This window comes from Felis catus, chromosome A1 (assembly GCF_018350175.1).
Source record: "Felis catus isolate Fca126 chromosome A1, F.catus_Fca126_mat1.0, whole genome shotgun sequence".
Lineage (NCBI taxonomy): Eukaryota > Metazoa > Chordata > Mammalia > Carnivora > Felidae > Felis > Felis catus.
Genome location: NC_058368.1, coordinates 5,596,522 through 5,616,087, shown reverse-complemented (window position 1 = coordinate 5,616,087; position 19,566 = coordinate 5,596,522). Strand labels below are relative to the sequence as shown.

Below are 19,566 nucleotides of genomic sequence, written 5' to 3'. Positions count from 1 at the left end.
AAGAGCACTGTTAGGACCCCAACAACCCACTCAGGAAAACATCTTTCCTGTCGTTTGGCTGTTTTTATTTCAGTCAGATACTTAACATCTGCAGTGATTTTTTTAAAGGGAGAAAGTAACCCCCAAGCCCAGGTGAGTGGTTGAGGTCCCCAAGCCAGCCTTCAGAACATCATTTGGCCACCGTCTGTGGAAATGGCGGTGAGAACACCACTTCAGGCAGAGCAGCATGGGGTGGGGTGGATGGCTATTTGGGAGGAAGGGGGCGGTGAGAGGGGAAAGGGCAAAAGGAAATGAGCCTGCAGAGGGGCATGGAGGCAGACTCCCGCCCGGGGGGGTGAGGGGTGAGCCGTGCAGGGTGGGCATGGGGCCATGATGGCGTGCGCCGGAATGATGAGGTGGGCAGGGCCCGAACCACGCAAGGCTCTCAAAAGGTCCCTAACATGAGAGATCTGTCAAGAGTGCACGCGGAGCGACGTAAGCTCCCCAAACCTTTGTTTCCCTATCTTCACCAGCAGGACGGCGGTGCACTTCCCACCAGAAAGCCATCATTATCGGCACACGAAGGCTTAGCCGAGCAGGGGTGGCAGCAAGAAGGATTCAGCTCCCTACGGCACCAGAACAGCTGGCATGTAACTAAACTGGGACCAGTCAGCCTTTTGCAAACCGGGGATCAAATTCACCCGGGTGAGAGATGAAATGGGAGAGGCGAGGCTCGCCTCTCCCCAAAACCCATTGGAAGATTTCCATAGAGTGGAGAACCTAAAAGAAGAGGAAAGATTTAGAATGATTTTACTGTGGCTACATGTGACATAAAGCCTACTAGAACGATGGGGTTTACTATATGCATCAAAAGGGTTAAACATTAAGTGACGGAGTTGGAGACACTGTCCCGGGTAGAGTTAGCCCATTCTCTTAAAGGCCGATATCACACTGGGGCTTCAGGATCCATTGGCCCACAGCAGTGGGTGACACTGTTCTTCCAGACTGACACTATTTGCAATATCTGGTCGGATCCAGGGGCCAACGTAGTGTAAGATCAGCCAAGTGTGGTTTAGAAATAGTCACTAAAACAGACTATTGTGGACCGTTGAGACAAAACCACACGGACTCTCCACATCAGTAGCGACAGCCCAGAAATGCTGCATGCAAGAACCTCTTTGAAAATATTTGTGGGAAAACCCGTGATTTGTAAGGAAAGTATGTCTCATTTTCTAAGCAGACAGAATGATCAAGGAACTTACTTCAGAGTGTTTCAAAGGGCTAGGTTGGTGACATTTTATAAAGATGCCATTTCAATTAAAAGCTTGTTAAAAGCATTACATCATTAAACCACAAGAACGTATCCAGAAATGGCTCTGACAAAAAGCAAATCTGAAGACAAAGTTATAGCACGGTCCCGTACAGTCAGGGAAGACAGGATTTAATAATCAAGAAAACAGATGGTGAATTTATATGTGCATTTTTAATGTCGTAAGAATCTGTGGAACACCTGAATTAGAAATCCCAGGCACCTCACGCACATTATGACTCAGTAGGGAGAACGGAGGTGGGGGGCACCATTCCCTTGACGACAAGGCACCTGCCAAGAATTTTGGCTGAAGGTCGGATGCCAAGTTTCTCTTGCTTTCCCTCTCCCCGCCCTTTGGCTTCAGAACTTCCAGGAGCCCTTATTCCAGAATATTAACAGGGTATCGTTACCCCATCTTGCTCTTTGGGCCTCTCAAGACTCTAGACGTTTCGAGGAGGTACTCCCCAACCAGGTACTACTAGATTAGTACAGTATTGAAAGTGAAGATGTATCTCAAATGTCAACTCACTGATTTACAAACTTTCAGAACTCACCCTGCTCAAATACCTTGACTGCCGGCTCTGTGACTGAAACTATTCTTTTCTGCTTCCAATGCTATGTATTCGTGAAGAGAAAATTTATTTTTTCCTTTCTCGGTAAAGAGTGGTATAAAATATTGGAAAGAGTTTACAGAAGGTAGAGTTTATACAAGTGTTAGTGATTATAATTACATTCATAACCAGTGCTGGGTTAAGTTCCTGGTTATATAAGCCTTTTGCTGGATTTTCTCCTCTCTACTGCCATTACTGACGGAGAAAGTTAAGGATGAAACTCAAGTTTTAATGTGTTTTTCACTGTTGTTTACTAAAAATGGATTTCAAAAAGGTAGTTAAGAAAAAAAAAGGTGGTAAAAACGATGGAAAGCAAACTTGAATGTCAAAGTCAAAGGCCACAGACTTGTGCCTTATTCTCGGGTGCACAGCTAAATAGCACTCCCTAGCCCCTCATACCTAGGGAGGGCCTGTGACTAGTCTGTGCCAATCACACATGAGCAGGAGATTCCAGAGATGCTCAGGAGAAACCACTCCCTCTCCTGGCTCTCTACCCTGCCGATGTTAAGGCTGAGGGTGAACTCAGGGGTCATGATGTGGAGTCCCCTTGCCCCCTTGCATTGAAACGCACCCAGAATTTGTTTTAATGAGGTATGGTAAGCTATGCAGACATGGAAACGATGTCGTGAAGGAAGTTCATGCTTACAGAAGGAAGTTCATGCTTACATCCTTAGAAACAGGAGCCATGGATGCCACGCAGGGCCACACGGGGAAGCACCAGGGTCAGTCAGGAGGAAGGCGACGAAAGGGGAGAGCATGGTCCAGAGCCTTTACTGGGGTTTTTGGGGGATGGAATGGGCAAGGCAGGGCAGGTATGCTGTGTAAGCTTAGGACTGGATGGTGTGAATAATTTCAGCAGACTCTGGGTTATAGGGGTGATCCCTAGTTGTCTGGTATCTGGCCCCGGGGTGATTCAGGGCAGGGAGAATATTGCTTGGTATGTAAAAGTTAATAGATTAGATGGTTGGGGGTGTGGGCTCTGGACTACTTGATCTGAGTATCAGAGACATTGTTGCAAGGGAGTCCTTTGCTCTCTCTAGGAACTAGGTAGCCCTGGGAAGGATGGTCTCTTCAGGATCAAGGCCCCAGTCATCAGAGCATCAAAAACATGGAAAATGAGAAAATACGCTCAGCGTGCCTGGGTGGCTCAGTTGGTTAAGCGCCCGACTTCGGCTCAGGTCATGACCTCATGGTTCCGGAGTCTGAGCCCTGCATCAGGCTCTCTGCTGTCAGCACAGAGCCCACTTCAGATCCTCTCTCTCTCCCTTCCTCTCTCTCTGTCCCTCCCCTGTTTGTGCATGCACACTTTCCCTCTCCCTCAAAAATAAAAAAATCAAAGAAAAGAAAATATGCCCAATGCACTCCTCCATTTGATGGTGACACGACTAAGAAATAAGCTTTTAATGGGTTACGCCTCTAAGATCTGGGGGTTGTTACAGTCTATTCCCACCCTTGCTAACGCACTTCAATTCAACTTCCTGATAAAGTTATAAGGGTTCGTGAAATCTGGGACTCTGGCTCACGCTTCTTACAAGCATTACACCAAACCCAACTGTTTCAAATACATGTAACACAGGGTTTATTAGAAGGGACACTGAGGGGTGCCTGAGTGGCCTAGTTGGTTAATTGTCCAACTCTTGATTTCAGCTCAGGTCACGACCTAGCAGTTTGTGGGTTCGAGCCCTGCATGGGGCTCTATGCCGTCAGTGTGGAGCCTGCTTGGGATTCTCCCTCTCTCCACTCTCTCTGCTCCTCCCCCACTTGTGCTGTCTCTCTCTCTCGCTCTCAAAATAAATAAAACTTTAAAAATATGTTTTAAAAAGAGACAGCGAATATTTAAGAACATAAGAAATATTTAACTGAATGACAACAATGAGCCTCCAGCCCAATTCTGTGTTTCCAAACATCGGTGCGACAGATAAAAGGACAAAGTCTGAGCTTTCCCTCAATGGGTCATTGGGTTGAAGACAAACCCAAACAGGAAAAAAAATGTTCTGAATTTGAATTTGGAGACTTGGTTTTATTTTCAGTATATTATGATTGGGTTAGTGATGAGTTATTTAGATTTATAAGTGGTAGTTTCATTTGTATAAACATCTAAAAAGCTCCCAACACATTCCATTTTTCTAGATTTTAGTGAGCAAGGCCCATTCACTTCACGTACATGCTTCAGGGTCTTATGAACATCCTCCGCTACCCTGGCCACTCAGAGAAGTTTCCAGGTGGCAGAGGACATATGGAGGGTTACCAGTCCCCTTTCCGTCCCACTTAGCATCTGACGTTCATCCCTGGATCTTTCTCACGTGTCGTAGATCTTTTAAAACCTGTGCTCAGCACAGTCGTGACTCCTTTTTTTTTTTTTAATTTTTTTTCCACGTTTTTATTTATTTTTGGGACAGAGAGAGACAGAGCATGAACGGGGGAGGGGCAGAGAGAGAGGGAGACACAGAATCGGAAACAGGCTCCAGGCTCCGAGCCATCAGCCCAGAGCCTGACGTGGGGCTCGAACTCAGGGACCGCGAGATCGTGACCTGGCTGAAGTCGGACGCTTAACCGACTGCGCCACCCAGGCGCCCCCAGTCGTGACTCTTCAAGGGGAACAAAACATCGGTTTCTTGTTTCACATCCCTTACTTGAAAATACAGCGTTTTGTGGGTGCCCGGGTGGCTCAGTCGGCTGAGCGTCTGAGACTCTTGGTTCTGGCTCAGGCATGTGAGTTTGAGCCCCACACTGGACTCCGTGCTGGCCGTGTGGAGCCTGCGTGGGATTCTCTCTCTCCCTCTCTCTCTGACCCTCCCCCATTCCTCCCCTCTCTCCCTCTCTCATAAACAAATAAACTTTAAAAGAATTTTTAAAGAAGCAAATACAGCATTTTGTGGATAAACTTTGTGAATAAACTGCAGTAGCAACACCCTCCTGACTGGTCCAGGATGTAGTGCCATCAGGTAGGATAGGGGAACATTAGAGCAATATTGGCTCCCTACGGGATGCCCAGAAACCAGTGCTGGCCTGGCACAGAGAACAGACTCATTTAGCGCCTTCTTTTCAATGAACGAATAATTGAGTTTAAGAAGTTGCGAGCCCAGAGAACAAGGGCAGCCTTGCCCACACTCAGCTTAAGGGGAAGCAAGGCAAGTCATTAGGATTTACGTGACAGAGCCAACTTTGCAGTACTGGGCGTAGATCGTAAATAGTTCAAGCGAAAACGGCCCGATGATGCCACAGGCAGAGAAGTATGTCACGTTTCACGGTATACGTGTGCACAGTTTGTAAAACTGATCTTCCAGCAGCACGTTGATTAAAAAGTAGAAAATAGCCTTTTCCAGAAATCTTAAAAGACCTTGCTGCTTAATGATGCCAGTGGAATAAGTATCCCTGTGGTACTTTTCCTTCCGAAAAGGAGTGGGAGTGATTTCCAGGGTGGAGACTGTGAAGAATTGAGAAATGTTTCAGGAATTTTTCTCGGCTGGTAAGTATATTCTCTTTCTCGTCACACCCTCCCCCCGCTTAAATTTCATCAAGAAAAATCTGAAAATGTCCTTTTGGTAAGTCAAACCTGATTTTGCTTTCTTTTGCCAATAGCCACATTCCACTTCAAGGAGGATTGCTCAAATATGCAGACTGGATCCACCAACGGAAAACCTGAGTGTGGCCTGGCACCAAGGGTCTTGGTGAATTTCAGTCCCTGCAAAGGTGACATCTCTGGTTTTAACCTAGAATCGCTTTTCACATCAAAGCGTGGGAGCTGCAGATGGGCCACGGGACTGAGCGTAAGGCTGTGATGGTCGGAAGAAATCTGATTTGCTGAATTGCCGGAGTGGAAAGTTTTATTTTGAAACTTGCAATGAGTCCTCACAAACTCCATCAGCAAAGGAGTGCTTTGAAAGGTCTATCCAAAACCACGCAGACATAAGCAAAGCAAAATTCCTGGAACCTTTCTAAGGAATGAATGGTGTGCTCACACCTTCTCAAAAAATACTCCTTCCCAACAACTACGTGCCCAGAGTGAACAACACTGGTATGTACCTGTGCCTCTCTTCACGGATGGTGGACAGAGAACTCCCTAGTAAAATCCACTGTCTTTGTGACATAATCCGTGAAGCATGCGTCGATGACAGGAATGAAATACTCTAGGACCTTAGCCTGTCAGGCAAAACTCCTTTAAGGCCCTGGGTGGAGGGAGGAGTCCAAGGAACCGCTTCAGGCAGGACCTGGGGGTGAAGGAGGGACTCCTCTGTCAGATCAGGATCCGAGCTGCCTTGGAAGTGCCTTAATTTGTCTCAGATCAGGTGTCTTTGGGGGTTGGGTGATAACATTGCTCTAAGCGGAAATTCAAAGTGTCACGGGAACTCATTTCTATTTGAGACTGCCAATCAGCACACACGAACCAGTAATCCCGGCAAGAGTCCTTATCTTCTCAAACTTGCAACCTTTCTGAATCGCCACCACTGACTCTCCTCTCCCTACCCGCACCCACGCCCAAAGAAACCCCCATCTTCCTGCCAACCCTCATGTGTTTTTCTACACAGCAGTTTTCTCACCTCCAACCCCTCACTGAGAAAAGTGCCCACCCGGGTTTTCGTGACGCGACCCTCACCTAACCTCTCTGCCCTCTGTTCCAGCCACTCCTGCCGCCTCTGTGCTGTAGCTGTCTCGACCGTGGGTGCCGTTGCTCACCCCGGAGGGAACACTGGAAATACGTGAAGACGTGCTTCGGTCTATTATCATTGCATTAGGATTGGGAGACAAGGAGGGGGGGTTACTGACATTCACTGTCCAGCATCCTGAAATGCTCATCGGAGGCTGAACAGAGTCTGCAGTCCAGGTCCCCGCCCCCTCCCCGGCTCCCACACCGGTAAATAGTGTCCACGCCCTGTGCGGGTGCTCACGTGCTTGCCTGGTTGGGCCAGGGATGCTCTTTCTCCCCACCTTCCCCCACACCTCCCCTGCCCCACTTGGCCACCCCCTCCTCAACTTTCAAACACATGGATGTCATTTATTTGGAGGAGCCTTTTCCTCGACCCACCAGACTAGGCTGTGTCCCCGTAGCACCCAGCACTCTGGCCATTCAGCAGTTCCTTACGTGCTTGCTGGTCATCGGCTCCCACCTTCTGCAAGCCGCCAGAGGGTAAGAGAGGCGGGATTCATATCTGCGCACTCCCGGGGTCAGGGCACATCAGAGAGACGCCGTGGTTCTGCTGAATACAGAAGTTCTCAACACAGGCTCCCTCCTCCTTAGACACATTCCCATTTCCTGGGTTTAACTCTGCTGAAACGCTCCCTGCGACGCCTGGAGACACAAGTGGTTTTCCTTCTACCACTCACCTTATCTGACATCACATGTTCGTCCCCCCCCCCCGCCCCCCAGATTGCTCTGATCATAACACTCTCCTTGATCTAAATTCTACGTGACTCTTCACTTAACATCTTTAGTCCCAACTTCTTCACCTCGCATGCAAAGCCCTGTGCCGTCCGGCTTTCACCCACCTTCTCAAACCTTTTCCGGTCTTCTACCCTTGAAGGGATCAGCTCCTCGAAGCTTTCCACACCAGCCCTGAAATTCCCCACTGTATCCGGCTCTTCCTTCCATGCCTACGTGTCTCGATCCTGCTTGGACTTTCAGGCTAAACCTAAATGTCCTCTCTAACAGGTCACTAGCAATTCCAAATGAAAGGCATTTCTCTCTCAGCCCTCCAAAATCCCATAGCACGCCAGGTGTATTTTACTTGAGGCAATAATATTCTACTTTGTACTAGAAGCTTCCACGTGTGAATCCAGTCTCCCTTATCAGACTACAAACTCTTTGATGGTAAGACCCACGTTGATTTATTTACCTGTCACCCTCATCATCCACCACAGTGCCTTGGACGTCAGCATCACGGGAACGAGGTTAAAGAGCAACAGTACGACCGTTTTTGCTACCCATTAATCGTGAGAATTAAGAAATTCATTCTAAAATATTCATTTGTTAGAGGAAGTCAACTGATGAACAAGAACTCCAATGGTCTCCTACAATTCTCTGCCAAACATACTTAATATTTGCAATTTATTTTGTCTTACACAGGTTCGCTCAATAGGTTAATGTTTACAACACAATGAAAAGAAAACCCCCATGCTGCGGGCTTACTGAACACAACGAAATAACGGCATTGGTGATGATAACACAAACTGGAAAAACTCATGTCATTGGCTGGCTGTTAGGCAAATTGCCAAATTTGAGGGAAGCAGGCAGGGCGGCAGAAACGAACCTGAAATTCATCTGGTGTTATCTCTCAGGTAAAGTAACTTTTCGGGAGTCTGTCTGCTTTTCAACACAGGCTGCGTGAGGTGAACGAATAGATCTACATAATGGACTACAGCTTGACTGTAACAATTCTGCCACAAACCACAAGACACGAGCTCAAAGCACATAATCATGACTCTAGGATTGGAAAACCCCTGCCCCTACCGCAGAATGGGCCACGCTAGTTCTTTTGGAAGCAGACAAGCAAATGACCATCTTACAACTCTTCTGAGAGTCCCAAGGCAAGCACTTTGGAGTTAGGACCAGAGTGCAACGTCTCGATAAGAAGGGGAAGGGGCCTGGAGATAGCCATTGTGCTCAGTCCACACCATTCCCTGTGTCTCCCTGCGTGTGGGCCAAGGGGACAACTGCCAAAATTGTTGGCTTCTTTGTTTTTACTATTTATTTATTTTGAGAGAGAGAGAGAGAGAGAGAGAGAGAGAGGAGGGGCAGAGGGAGGGAGGGAGAAAGGGAATCCCAAGTAGGCCCCATGCTGTCCATTCAGAGCCTGACGTGGGGCTCGATCTCACAAACCACAAGGTCATGACCTGAGCCCAAATCAAGGGTCGGATGCTTGACCAACTGAGCCACCCAGGCGCCCCCCCCCCAAAATTGTTCCCATGCTTCCCATTGCCAGTCCGTCCTGACACAGTGATGGCTGCTTCTATCACCAAATTGGCAGGGCTTCTACAACAAACCACATTCAGCACTCTTTGGAACCCCTGCTCATTCAAAATATGTGAAGATCTACTCTGAGTAAAAATGAATCACAGGAAAGCTTTAGAGTTAAAAGGACACGATTCTGCTAGAATGTCCCTTGTGGGGGTGGGTCTGGAAACAGGACATTTTATTTTCTGATCTGGAGACTTAGGGACCCTTCCAGGACAAGGAGGTCTGATGAGACTCAGAGAACAGGTCATAGGGTATAATAAATTGGCTGTGCATGCATTTTCTCCAACTGTCAGTATTTAATAGGCTAAAGACTATCAGCGAGGATGAATCATTTCTGTTTGAAGCACAAAACACATTGACACAGAAACAAAGAGGCTTGTAGGCTTTATATTCTTTGGTTCTCTGAACAATAAAAGGCCTTGTCTAGTCAACATTTGGAGTAATTTTTCCCCGGGGGATTATTACTATTTGACAGGGATGAAAGAGAAGCATTCTCATGATACATTTTCCTTTTCTGGGACTAAAAGATGTGTCTCTCCTTAGGAGGAAACATTTTGGATACATTGAGTCAGCTGCATTTCTCACATGCCCTCTTCCAGCTGGAGGGAGGACTGAACCCAGTCGAGAGAATCAGTCCGCAAACCTTAACAGTTTGCTTGAAACGCGTATGTCAAGGAAAGGCAACTCTTTCAGGAAATGGGGTGTGAGGTTAGGCTCTCACGAGATTTGAGTTACTCTGCATATAGGTCCGTGAGGGTGGAAAACGAAAGCCCAAGTAATTAACCGAAAACGTCAAACTCGTGGACGGGAGGCATCGATGTTTCATTACAGTGCCGTGCTTTGCTTCGAGATCCTCGCCTCAGACGGTTATTAGAAATAAAGTTTAGAATTCCTAGCATTTAAACTCTCCGGGCAACTGGAAAGAAAACGGGCTCTCGGAGCCAGAATGGATGAAACCTACAAGCTATAAACCTGAGCCCTCGCTCTCATTGGATTTTAGGTACGGTTTTCTTCTAAAACGTGTTCTTGTGATCTCTAGGTCTGCAGAACCGGGGGGGGGGGCGGGGGGGGGGAATCGTGAACAACTGGCACCAGGGGGACCGCAGAGCTACTTGCTGACAGTTGAGGTCATGAGGCTGTTACCGTGCTCCAGCGCCTTCATGGGAAACCAGAAGAGGATGAGGGAGTGGACCAAGGCGTTGACGCAGTGACCCCAGAAAACCTAAGGGGAAACAAACCAAGGGAGTCAGGAGCTGCCCACAACTCTTGACCTCTGCGCAACTCAACAGACGGCTCATTGCGAAGGATACTGGCAGGGCGCTGCGTCGCTGCAGAAGCACCGTATTATTCTTGAAGTTAAAAAAAAAAAAATACCTATTTCCTCGTTTTTACGTACAAATGACTGGACGATCTCCAGATAATATCGCCTTACTACAAAGACCTGAATGTATATGGCCGTATACATAGAGCAATATACAATCTGTCCACATCCAAAAAAATGAATTACAATCCTTTTTTTAAATAATCATAAAAAAGACAATGCAATTTTACAATCATCTAGAAAGAGAAGGGTATTAGGTCAAAATTGTTAACAAGAGACAGAAATGTTTTGAAAACACTGAAAACGCCTTAAATGTGGATTCCTACACCGCGCTCTCACTGTTTTGTTTTGCTTTTTGAAATCCCTCCCGTGCAACTCGCTCACTTCTAGGAGTTTGGTTAGTATCATGCACGTTTAAAACTCTTTAACACTTGAAAGGTCAAACAAGAGAACGCAAAGTTTAGTTTCTTCCAAACCAGAGTTTCACAAATGCATTTCGAGGATCTCTTTAACTACTGAGATGAACCGAACTACCATACTGACACCAGCTTGAGTTTATTCAAACATCTACAGATCGTTCCGGGGACTGTCCTATAGTTTGATCCTAAGTAGTGGTGGGGAGACAGACAATAATGAAAAAAAAATGATAAGACAATGGGATTTTCCCATTTGAAAAGTTCATTTTTTTTCCTGCCTTTTCCCTGACCTCCTCACCTATCCCCTCAAAAGAAAAAAAAAAAAATCTTCAAGGTGTCTGCAAATAAGTCTCACCCTCTGTCACCCTTACCAAGGCCCCGGTGGCTACCCAAGCAAATCATGCACACAACCAGCGCCCTGTATTTTAACCGACCGCTGTTAAAATGTTAAAATGAACCTCTGTTTCAACCCCCTAATCCCCTCCTGCACAAAAATCTAAGACAGAAACATGGCAAAGGAGGCATCCTGCACCAAACCAGGCACGGGTCTTCCCTTCTGGCCAGCGAGACTCAACCACCCGGCTGCTTAGCTGTGACTGGCAGACCCTGGGAGGTCCCCTTTGCCAGGCTTGACGGCAGAATCCCGGCAACACCTAGCCTAACCCAGCTTCCGCTCGGCCCTCTGCAGGACTGCTTAGGTCTAGGTGCCTTTTAGGCATCTTTTAGGTCTAGGTGCCTTCTCTCTTCTGGTTGATTATCCAGGCTGAAAAAGAAATACCCACCACTGCCTTGATTCCCGTGTTGACATCTGGCCAATTCTACTCACTGACTAAAGAAACCTTTTCTATTAACTGAGAAACCAAGCCACAGATGGCGAGAAGGCTCCTTTAGGGAAGCCCCCCACCGGCCTCATCGCGGGGCTTTATGAAGGGAAGGGGTGTCTCTGACGGCTGATCCCACAGGACCCAGGGCCATGGGCGCCGCTGGCCAGACCAATGTCAAAGGCACACGGGGACAAGAGCAAGGGAGTCGGCAAACAGGAACTGAATGTGCAACGCGGAAGCTTCCTTTCCGACTCGGCATCTGGGGTTCACCGGCTGGCTACACTTTGGAGAGGGCCGGGGCCTCAACTCTTCTCCAATGTTCTCTCTGATCTCTCAGGCAGGTAACTAGAGCCGGAAGACGAAGCGCGCCGCTTACGCGCTTCTGAGGCGACGACTGTGGGCGAGCGTCATTTACCTTTGTGTTGAAGCCTTCCGCGTTCTGGGTGATCTTGTAGAGCTGTGGGAACCTGAGCATGCTCTCCTGGGTGCAAGACCTCTCGAAGATTCCCAGGGTGAAGGGTGGCAACGCTGTGAAAATCTGTGTGGAGAACAACGAGCCATTAAAAGAGGCCTTCCCGAGTGTTTCGCTTCCACGGAACGATGACTTAATTTTCAGTCAAGTCCAGACCTGAGCCTCAGTGATTCACAGCTCCCCAGGCACCCTCCAAACAAAGAGAATACACGAGAGACCGTTTTTACTTGTTACTCCATCAGCATAAAACGAATGCACTGGACGCGAAACACAACACCATAAATACCTGATTAGCTAAGAAACCACGTTCAATTAACAACTACCTGCCTTTGTCAAGCGAGCGGTGGTTTCGGTGGCTTTGTGGGGTGCCGCGCCTTCCTGTTAGCGTCGCCGAGGCGCGATTTTACAACTTCCCATCCTGACTTTATACTCAAATTTCAGGAAGCACGAGGTACTTCACCCATTTATTCATCTGACAGACATTTCTCGGGAATGAATTATGGGCCAGACGCCGCGATAAGCACCAGGAATATGTACAGAAGGAGGAGGAGGAGAAGCAGGTCCCTGACCCGCAGGAGCTCTGTCTACTGTAGGGCTGGAGACGGGCGGCAGGCAGCCGGCGTATAAATAAACACCTACGAGTCGGTGCTCTGCGAAACCACTCATGGGGGAGACGGTGGGGAAGGAGAAGGGAAAGTCAGGAAAGGGTTCTGGGACCAAAGAGTGCCTGACCTGTAGGGTACTGGACCTACGGGATTTGGCGGGATGAAGGGGGAGGCCGGGGAGAGGGGCGCAGAAGGGAACGCTCCCGTGAAACGGGCACCCCTCGCAAAGCTTCAGGCAGGAACACAGGTGGCACGTCCGGGGGTGGGGTGAGGACTCCTGAGACTTCCGGCACGGTGGCTGGCTGAGGACGTGGCACAAGACGAGGCTGGGAAGGAGACAGAGCAACCTGCCACGACGAGTCTCCTGGTGCCTGCTGAGACCACGACCTTTACCTGTAATCTACAGGGGACTGGCACGCTCCTGACTGCGTCTGGGAAAGAGAGAGCCGGATCCTAAAGAAGAAATTGGGACTCAGCATGCCATTTCAGCCCGGAAAGGAAGGTCATTCTCTTACGTGGTTCTGGGAAGAGGTCACAGGCCGGGTCACTCACTGCTCAGCATCAGCACCGAGCAAATCCCTGCCCGCAAACCCAGCAAACTCTCAAGCCCGTGGGAACGGGATGCGTGTCTCTGAGAGCTCTGTGTCACCAGCTACCCGGAGCCCAAGTCCAGATAAATAGGCCTTTTCCAAATCTATTAGGATAAAACAATCAGAGATGTGGTGGAATAAGGCCCACAAAACTCCCATGATCCTCGTCCACCCTGGAGCAGAAAGGAAAACGGCCCTGGGGATCGTCTCAACCTCCTCCAGATTTCAAGGATAAGAGGATCGAGAGGGCTGGCACTCGGCCCTCTCACAATAACACAAGTTACCTGTTTAAGGGAGGTGCTCCCAGCCAACATCTCAGAACCCGCGCACAGCTGTACGTCCACCCACCCTCGTTGTTCCGCTTAGATGTGCTTTCACGCGTGCTTCACGTTCCCGTCCTTACTGCTGCTTCTCCTTTTTTACGGGACTTTCCACCCACTTCACATCGTCCCCCCTTCGCCAGTGGCCAACCCCCCAGTAGGACCTATCATATTCTCACCCTGCTTTAACACACCACACACATAGATCATTCTTTGTTGTCGTTGTTTTTTAAATTCTTTTTAATGTTTACTTATTTTTGAGAGAGAGACAGAGAGAGAGAGAGAGAGAGAGAGAGAGAGAGAGAGAGAGAGAGAGCGTGAGTGCGCGCATGAGCAGGGGAGGGGCAGAGAGAGAGGGAGACACAGAATCTGAAGGAGGCTCCAGGCTCCGAGCTGTCAGCACAGGGCTTGATGCAAGGCTCCAACTCACAAACTGTGAGATCATGACCTGAGACGAAGTTGGACGCTTAACCGAGGGAGCCACCCAGGCGCCCCCATTCTCTGTTTTATAGAAACAAATTTTTCTTCGTATTTTTCTCGCAAAACAATACATCATGGGATGCTTCACATGTCCCCTGGGTTTGACACTAAAGCAGTATTTGTCCCCCCCACACAGTGATTCATAATACGGAGGCTCCGTATTTTTTCAGCCATTCGCCTACAGATAGGTATTCCTTTGTTTCCGCACACATTACGTAATAAACGTCCATAATGTATCATAACAAAGATACCTTTATCTTTTATTTCTGTGGGAAGGATTCCCAGAAATAGGGTTGCAGGGTAAAAAGATACATGTCAAATTTTACAAGACGTTTGCTCAGTGGTTTCCAAAAAAGTTTCCAATCATTTACCCTTCCCTTCATGAAGGACAACAGTAATCTTGTCCCTGCTTCCCCAGCAGCACTGGGTGTTACATTTAATATCCTCCAGGCTAAAAAATTAAAGATATTAATTCTTACCTAAAAGGAAACTTACATTTCCCTGACTACCAACACGTGTCAGCGTGTTTTTATATATTTGTTGGACATTTGGGTTTGCAATTCTGTGAACGGTCTAGTCAGGTCCTTTGTCCATTTTCTACTTGTGGTTTATCCACTTTTTAAGAGTACTTGGAGTATAACAGATACCAACTCTGTCTTTAATCCAGATGCACTGTCTCCTGGCTTTCTTTATGGTTTCTCTTGTCATATAAAAGCGCTTAAGTCTTCTATGGTCAAGAATAGCTTTGAGTGCCCAATTATTGTTATCAAAGTTTTTAGGAATTTCTTGCAGGAATCTTACAGTTTCACTTTCCACATGTAAGTCTTAACGAATCTGGAATTTATTTATCTATGTGGTATAAGATAGGCATCCAATTTTATTTTATTTTTTCCAAATAAAGAGCCAGTTGTCAGAACACAATTAATCCAAACTCTTCCTAAAATAGCACCTTTGACGTTTATTTAATTCTCACATATTGTAGATCTGGAATCCCAAACTGGAATTTACTTCTGGATTCTCTAACTTATTGATGCAGTTTCATGTAAGGATCATATTGATTTGGTTACAACAGGTTTATAGTATGGTCTGAAGTTTAAAAAAAAATTTTTTTTTTAATGTTTATTTATTCTTTGAGAGAGACAGAGACAGAGAGACAGAGAGTGAGAGGGGGAGGGGCAGAGAGAGAGGGAGACACAGAATCCGAAGCAGGCTCCAGGCTCTGAGCTGTCAGCAGAGAGCCTGATGCGGGGCTTGAACTCATGAGCCATGAGATCACGACCTGAGCCAAAGTCGGTCACTCAACCAACTGAGCTGCCCAGGTACCCCAATATTGTCTGATGTTTAGTGACAAGAAGTTGACCCTTGTGATTCTTTTTTTGTACTCTGTGTATTTGTTCTCAAGTACTTGTTAATTTCACTTATACTTCGATATCATTTTGAGCAACTTCCCCCCCTCCCCGGGCCCCAATCACTGGGATTCTATTTGGAATACACATATTTATGTATCAATTTAGAGGAGTTTTTTTTTTTTATGACACTGTCTTCTCATACAAGAGAATAATATCCCTTGCTAGCTGTTCTCCTCTATTTTGTATACTTCAGTAAGGTTTTGGATTTCTTTTTCTATTTGGTACTATAAAAATTACTCCTACACAATGTATATGAAAGGAATTACTACTCCTTTGCATTTCTAAGTCTCCTTGCTAGAGTTAAAAAAGCTATCGATTGTTAGGATAGAAAGAAGTTATTGGTTATGGATCTAGTCACCTTATGAATTCTCTTATAATTCTAGTATTTATTGATATGTTTGGGGTTTTATAGATATACAGCCATATGTGAACACATTTAAAAGGCCACTTTTTGTGTGCATATTTGTATAAGCACAGAAGTCATTTTTTTTCTAGTAATAGTTTTTAAATTTTCTTGGCAATTGCTGAAAATTCCAAAGCCAGTGCTGAATTATATAGTGATTTCAGGCATCCCTGACTAATTTCTTATTTAAAATGAAATAGTTTAAGAATTTTACCATTTATGGTAATATGCTACTGTTTTTTTTTTTTAATAAATAGTCTGGATTATAGTTAATTGGCTTCTTTCTTTCCCATTTTACTTAAGAGTCCTTATTTGGGGAGTGGCAGCTGACTTGCCTCAAATACTTTCTCAGCATCCACTGATGGGATCATGTTTTTCTTTTTTCTTTTGTTGATATTCAGAAAGATTTAAAAATTTTGAACCTCCTGTATTCCTGAAATAAATCCTACTTGGTCAAATATTTTACTCTTTTGATACACTCTTGAACTCTATTTGCTGATAATTTATTTAGAATTTTTATATTTCTGTTTACAAATGAGGCTGGCCCATAGTTTTTTCCTTCAAATGATGCTGGCTTGATAAGATCAAATAAGATAATTTTTCAAACAGTTTAAAGCACATTAAGAGTTACCTCAATAAAATAAGAGATGAAATCTAGCTGAAATCCATCTGATCATGGTGGTTCTTGTCACTATAAAATAAAATGATGTAGAAATTTGACTATAGATATGATGGGAATCCAATGGATGGCATTCGTTCATTATTTGGAGAGATTTAAGAGTTTCGGGTCAGTTTTTATGCTATTTAATCTGCTATGATAAACCATGACTTGCTACTTTAGCTGGCCTGGGGAATCAAATCTAAAGAGCATATACAGAAGAAGAAAAAGTAAGACAGAAATGCTGTTTGCAGAAAATGGAAAGAGGAAATCCAGCCCAACACAGGGGTCACTAGTGAACGTCTCAGACGTCCCAAACTGTCCCAAACTCAGAGACCCTTGTACTGGGTCTCTGTGCACTGAGGCAGGAGTGGGGAAAAAAAAAAACTGCTAACTAGGACATTATTGGAACAACAATGGCAAAACTGGAATATGAACTAATAAGGATCAGAGAATAGTACCATATCCATTCTAAATTTTAGATTTTGATCATTAGACTGTGGTTATATAAGAGAATGGTCTTAGCGACTGTGTTCCAAAGCATCAAGCAGTAAGAAGCCTGATGTCTTATTTTCAACTGGTTCAAAAATAATTGTGTTGGTGTGTGTGTATGCATGAGGGCCTGTGGGGGTGCGTGCGTGCACATGCGTGCTTGTGGGTGTGTGCATGCGTGCCCTTGGCGGGCGTTTGCACATATGCACGTGTAAGGAGAGAGAAATGCACATGAGGGCAAAATGGTAATAATCGATGAATGTGAATACAGGAGTTCTTCGTACTCTTTTTGCAATATTTCTCTTAGTTTCAATTTATTTCAAACAAAAATTACCAGAACAGGGGAGCCTGGGTAGCTCAGTTGGTTGGGCGTCCGACTTTGGCTCAGGTCATGGTCTCACGGTCTGTGAGTTCGAGCCCCGTGTCGTGCTCTGTGCTGACAGCTCAGGGCCTGGAGCCTGCTTTGGATTCTGTGTCTCCCTCTCTCTCTGTCCCTCCCCCACTAGTGCTCTCTCTCTCTCTCTCTCTCTCTCAAAAATAAACATTAAAAAAGAAATTTTTTTTTAAAGTTACCAAAACAATTTCTATAGGGACAAACTTCCATGTTCTCAAAAGGTTTGGCCCTTCCAGCATGACTGACTTCTGGAGGCCAGAACCCCTCTGACTTCACAGATCCTTGACTGTCCCAGCTCTGCATGGTGGCTCCCTCCAACACCTGTGCTGTGGTCTTAGTGACAGACGTGCAGGGCCATTTTACCTTGAAATTTACTTCTCTAGTGCAATATCCTCCTTTCTATAGTCTGGGGGACAAAAAGAGCACACAACACATCTTCAGCCCTAGGGATCAAAGGTCACCGTGGGTCGTAACCTTTCATATGCACAACCATCGTTAAAAAACTGTGTTCAAACTTTTGTGTTCTCACTATCTCTGAGAAGCTCTGATGGGGCTCAGGCGTCCGCATCTTCACACAAATCCTGGTTAAGCGGTGTGAGGACCACATTCTGACCAACACTGTCCAAGCCTATCAGCATCTTATGCATAGCAGGCCCTCAACGCAAGTTTGTTGGATTGATGTGAATTGTCCACGGCTGCACACAGCTAAGTAAAGAATCCAGCTCTCAGGCCTGAACACAAAAGGGGGGCTGACCTCCACGCATCATCCAACCAGGCGACACTACACCAGTCCTTAGCTCTCAAGCAGAGTCTCACGGGCCTCAGCTTCCTATTTATAAATCCGTATGCGGGCATGGATGTGGCCCCTTCCAGCACTAAATCATTATGGAGCAGAGACTAATTTTCATCTGCCCCAAACAGTTTTAGGTCCTGCAAAGTTAGCAATCTGTCCGAGGGGAGGTCCTTGAGCCGCTATCCATGTGGTAGGTGAGTTAGAACAGCTGTTCCAGCACAGGTGAGAAACGGGCATTGATTCGGCCCCACTCTCACCACCTGTCACCTTTGCCTTTTGAGCCTACGCATTAGCGATAAATGTGCCAGCATACTTAGCAGCTAGCAGCACACCGACTAACTCACCAAGACTGTTTAAACCCAAGATCAGATCTGAACTCAGGCCCAGTGGCAGCTTAGTCTACCCATTTGACCCTCTTATCCCGTCAAGCTACACAGGGCTGGGGCAACCTATCATATGCAGCATTTTATACCTGGAACCTTGCACGGTAGCTACTGAAAAAGAAGAAGAAAAAAAAAGATTGTGTGAGCCGATGACTAGAACATCCAGCCAAAAATGTATATACAAGGTATAAATATTTATAGCCCCACAATGTACACTGTATGTCTGGTAAGTTCCATCTGTAGCTTCCTATGATGGCTGTTTCTGACTACAAACTCCCACAGGGCAGGCGATGCCAGAGTTAGCGTCCAGAAGAAGTGGGAAAGCGCAACTCGCGATGTTGCGTACTGGGGTCTCTAGAGCACCAGGCTACAGCACCCTGGTTCTTCCTGCCAGAAAAACAGCTAAGTAGCTACACTTCGCCATTTGGGCTTATGGCTTCTATTTCTTTCTAGCTTTTGAATCCACTATAGCGAGGTAATGAAAAAAGAACTCCAAAATCATGAAAAATGCCAAACAAGCTGAGTATCATTCACCATGGGAGCTGGAAGTCAGCATTCATTATTGCAGCACTAGCTGTGGAAGACAACATTCTCCCACAAGGACAGATACTCTTCTAAGAAGGACAAAATGGACACCGGGTTACATACTCTACACGCATTATCTATGTTTAAGAATTCAGAAATAAAATTACGAAGCGGAATAGGCTTAGATGTAGCTCAGAAATTTTTACTTGAGCTAAAAACATGGAAATGTTGTGCAGGCATTTAGTCAGGAGGTAACAAGGGTCTATTATCAAGATATATGGGTTAATAATTTCATGGGGTTATTCAAGAATGATCTGCTATGATTGAAACCATGTGTGGAGAGCTTGGGCTTCTGCGGGATGTGTCGCAGCAACAAAGGCTCTAAAGATGTATTTGTGCTGCCCGCTATGTATACAGATGATTGACTTAGATACACTTCCCAGACGTAAACAGTAAAGGAATGTCACTGAAGTTTCGCATGCTATCAGATAGAGATAGGGAATGCTTACCACATTGTACAAGCCGATGCACCAGCGTTCAAATAAAATCTGCCCAGAAAATCCATTAACAAAGGCGAACCAAAGCTGAAAGAGAAGAAAGTTCAAGAAGTTTTATATCAATATTGAC

The 19,566-nt window shown here is 46.0% G+C and overlaps 1 protein-coding gene across 12 annotated transcripts in view; it reads right to left on the bottom strand.

Moving 5' to 3' along the window:
- The window catches only part of ATP8A2 (ATPase phospholipid transporting 8A2), a 633,649-nt gene that overhangs the window by 185,822 nt on the left and 428,261 nt on the right, over window positions 1–19,566 (bottom strand). For 11 of the 12 annotated variants that reach the window (XM_006927173.5, XM_023250034.2, XM_019820599.3 and 8 more), the window contains exons 28-30: window positions 19,449–19,523; window positions 11,831–11,953; window positions 9,998–10,076 (exon numbers count right to left, since the gene is read on the bottom strand). In XM_006927173.5, the coding sequence (XP_006927235.1) occupies window positions 9,998–10,076; window positions 11,831–11,953; window positions 19,449–19,523 (277 nt within the window). The remainder of the gene's footprint in view (window positions 1–9,997; window positions 10,077–11,830; window positions 11,954–19,448; window positions 19,524–19,566) is intronic. The other variant, XM_045043371.1, reaches the window with a different exon arrangement.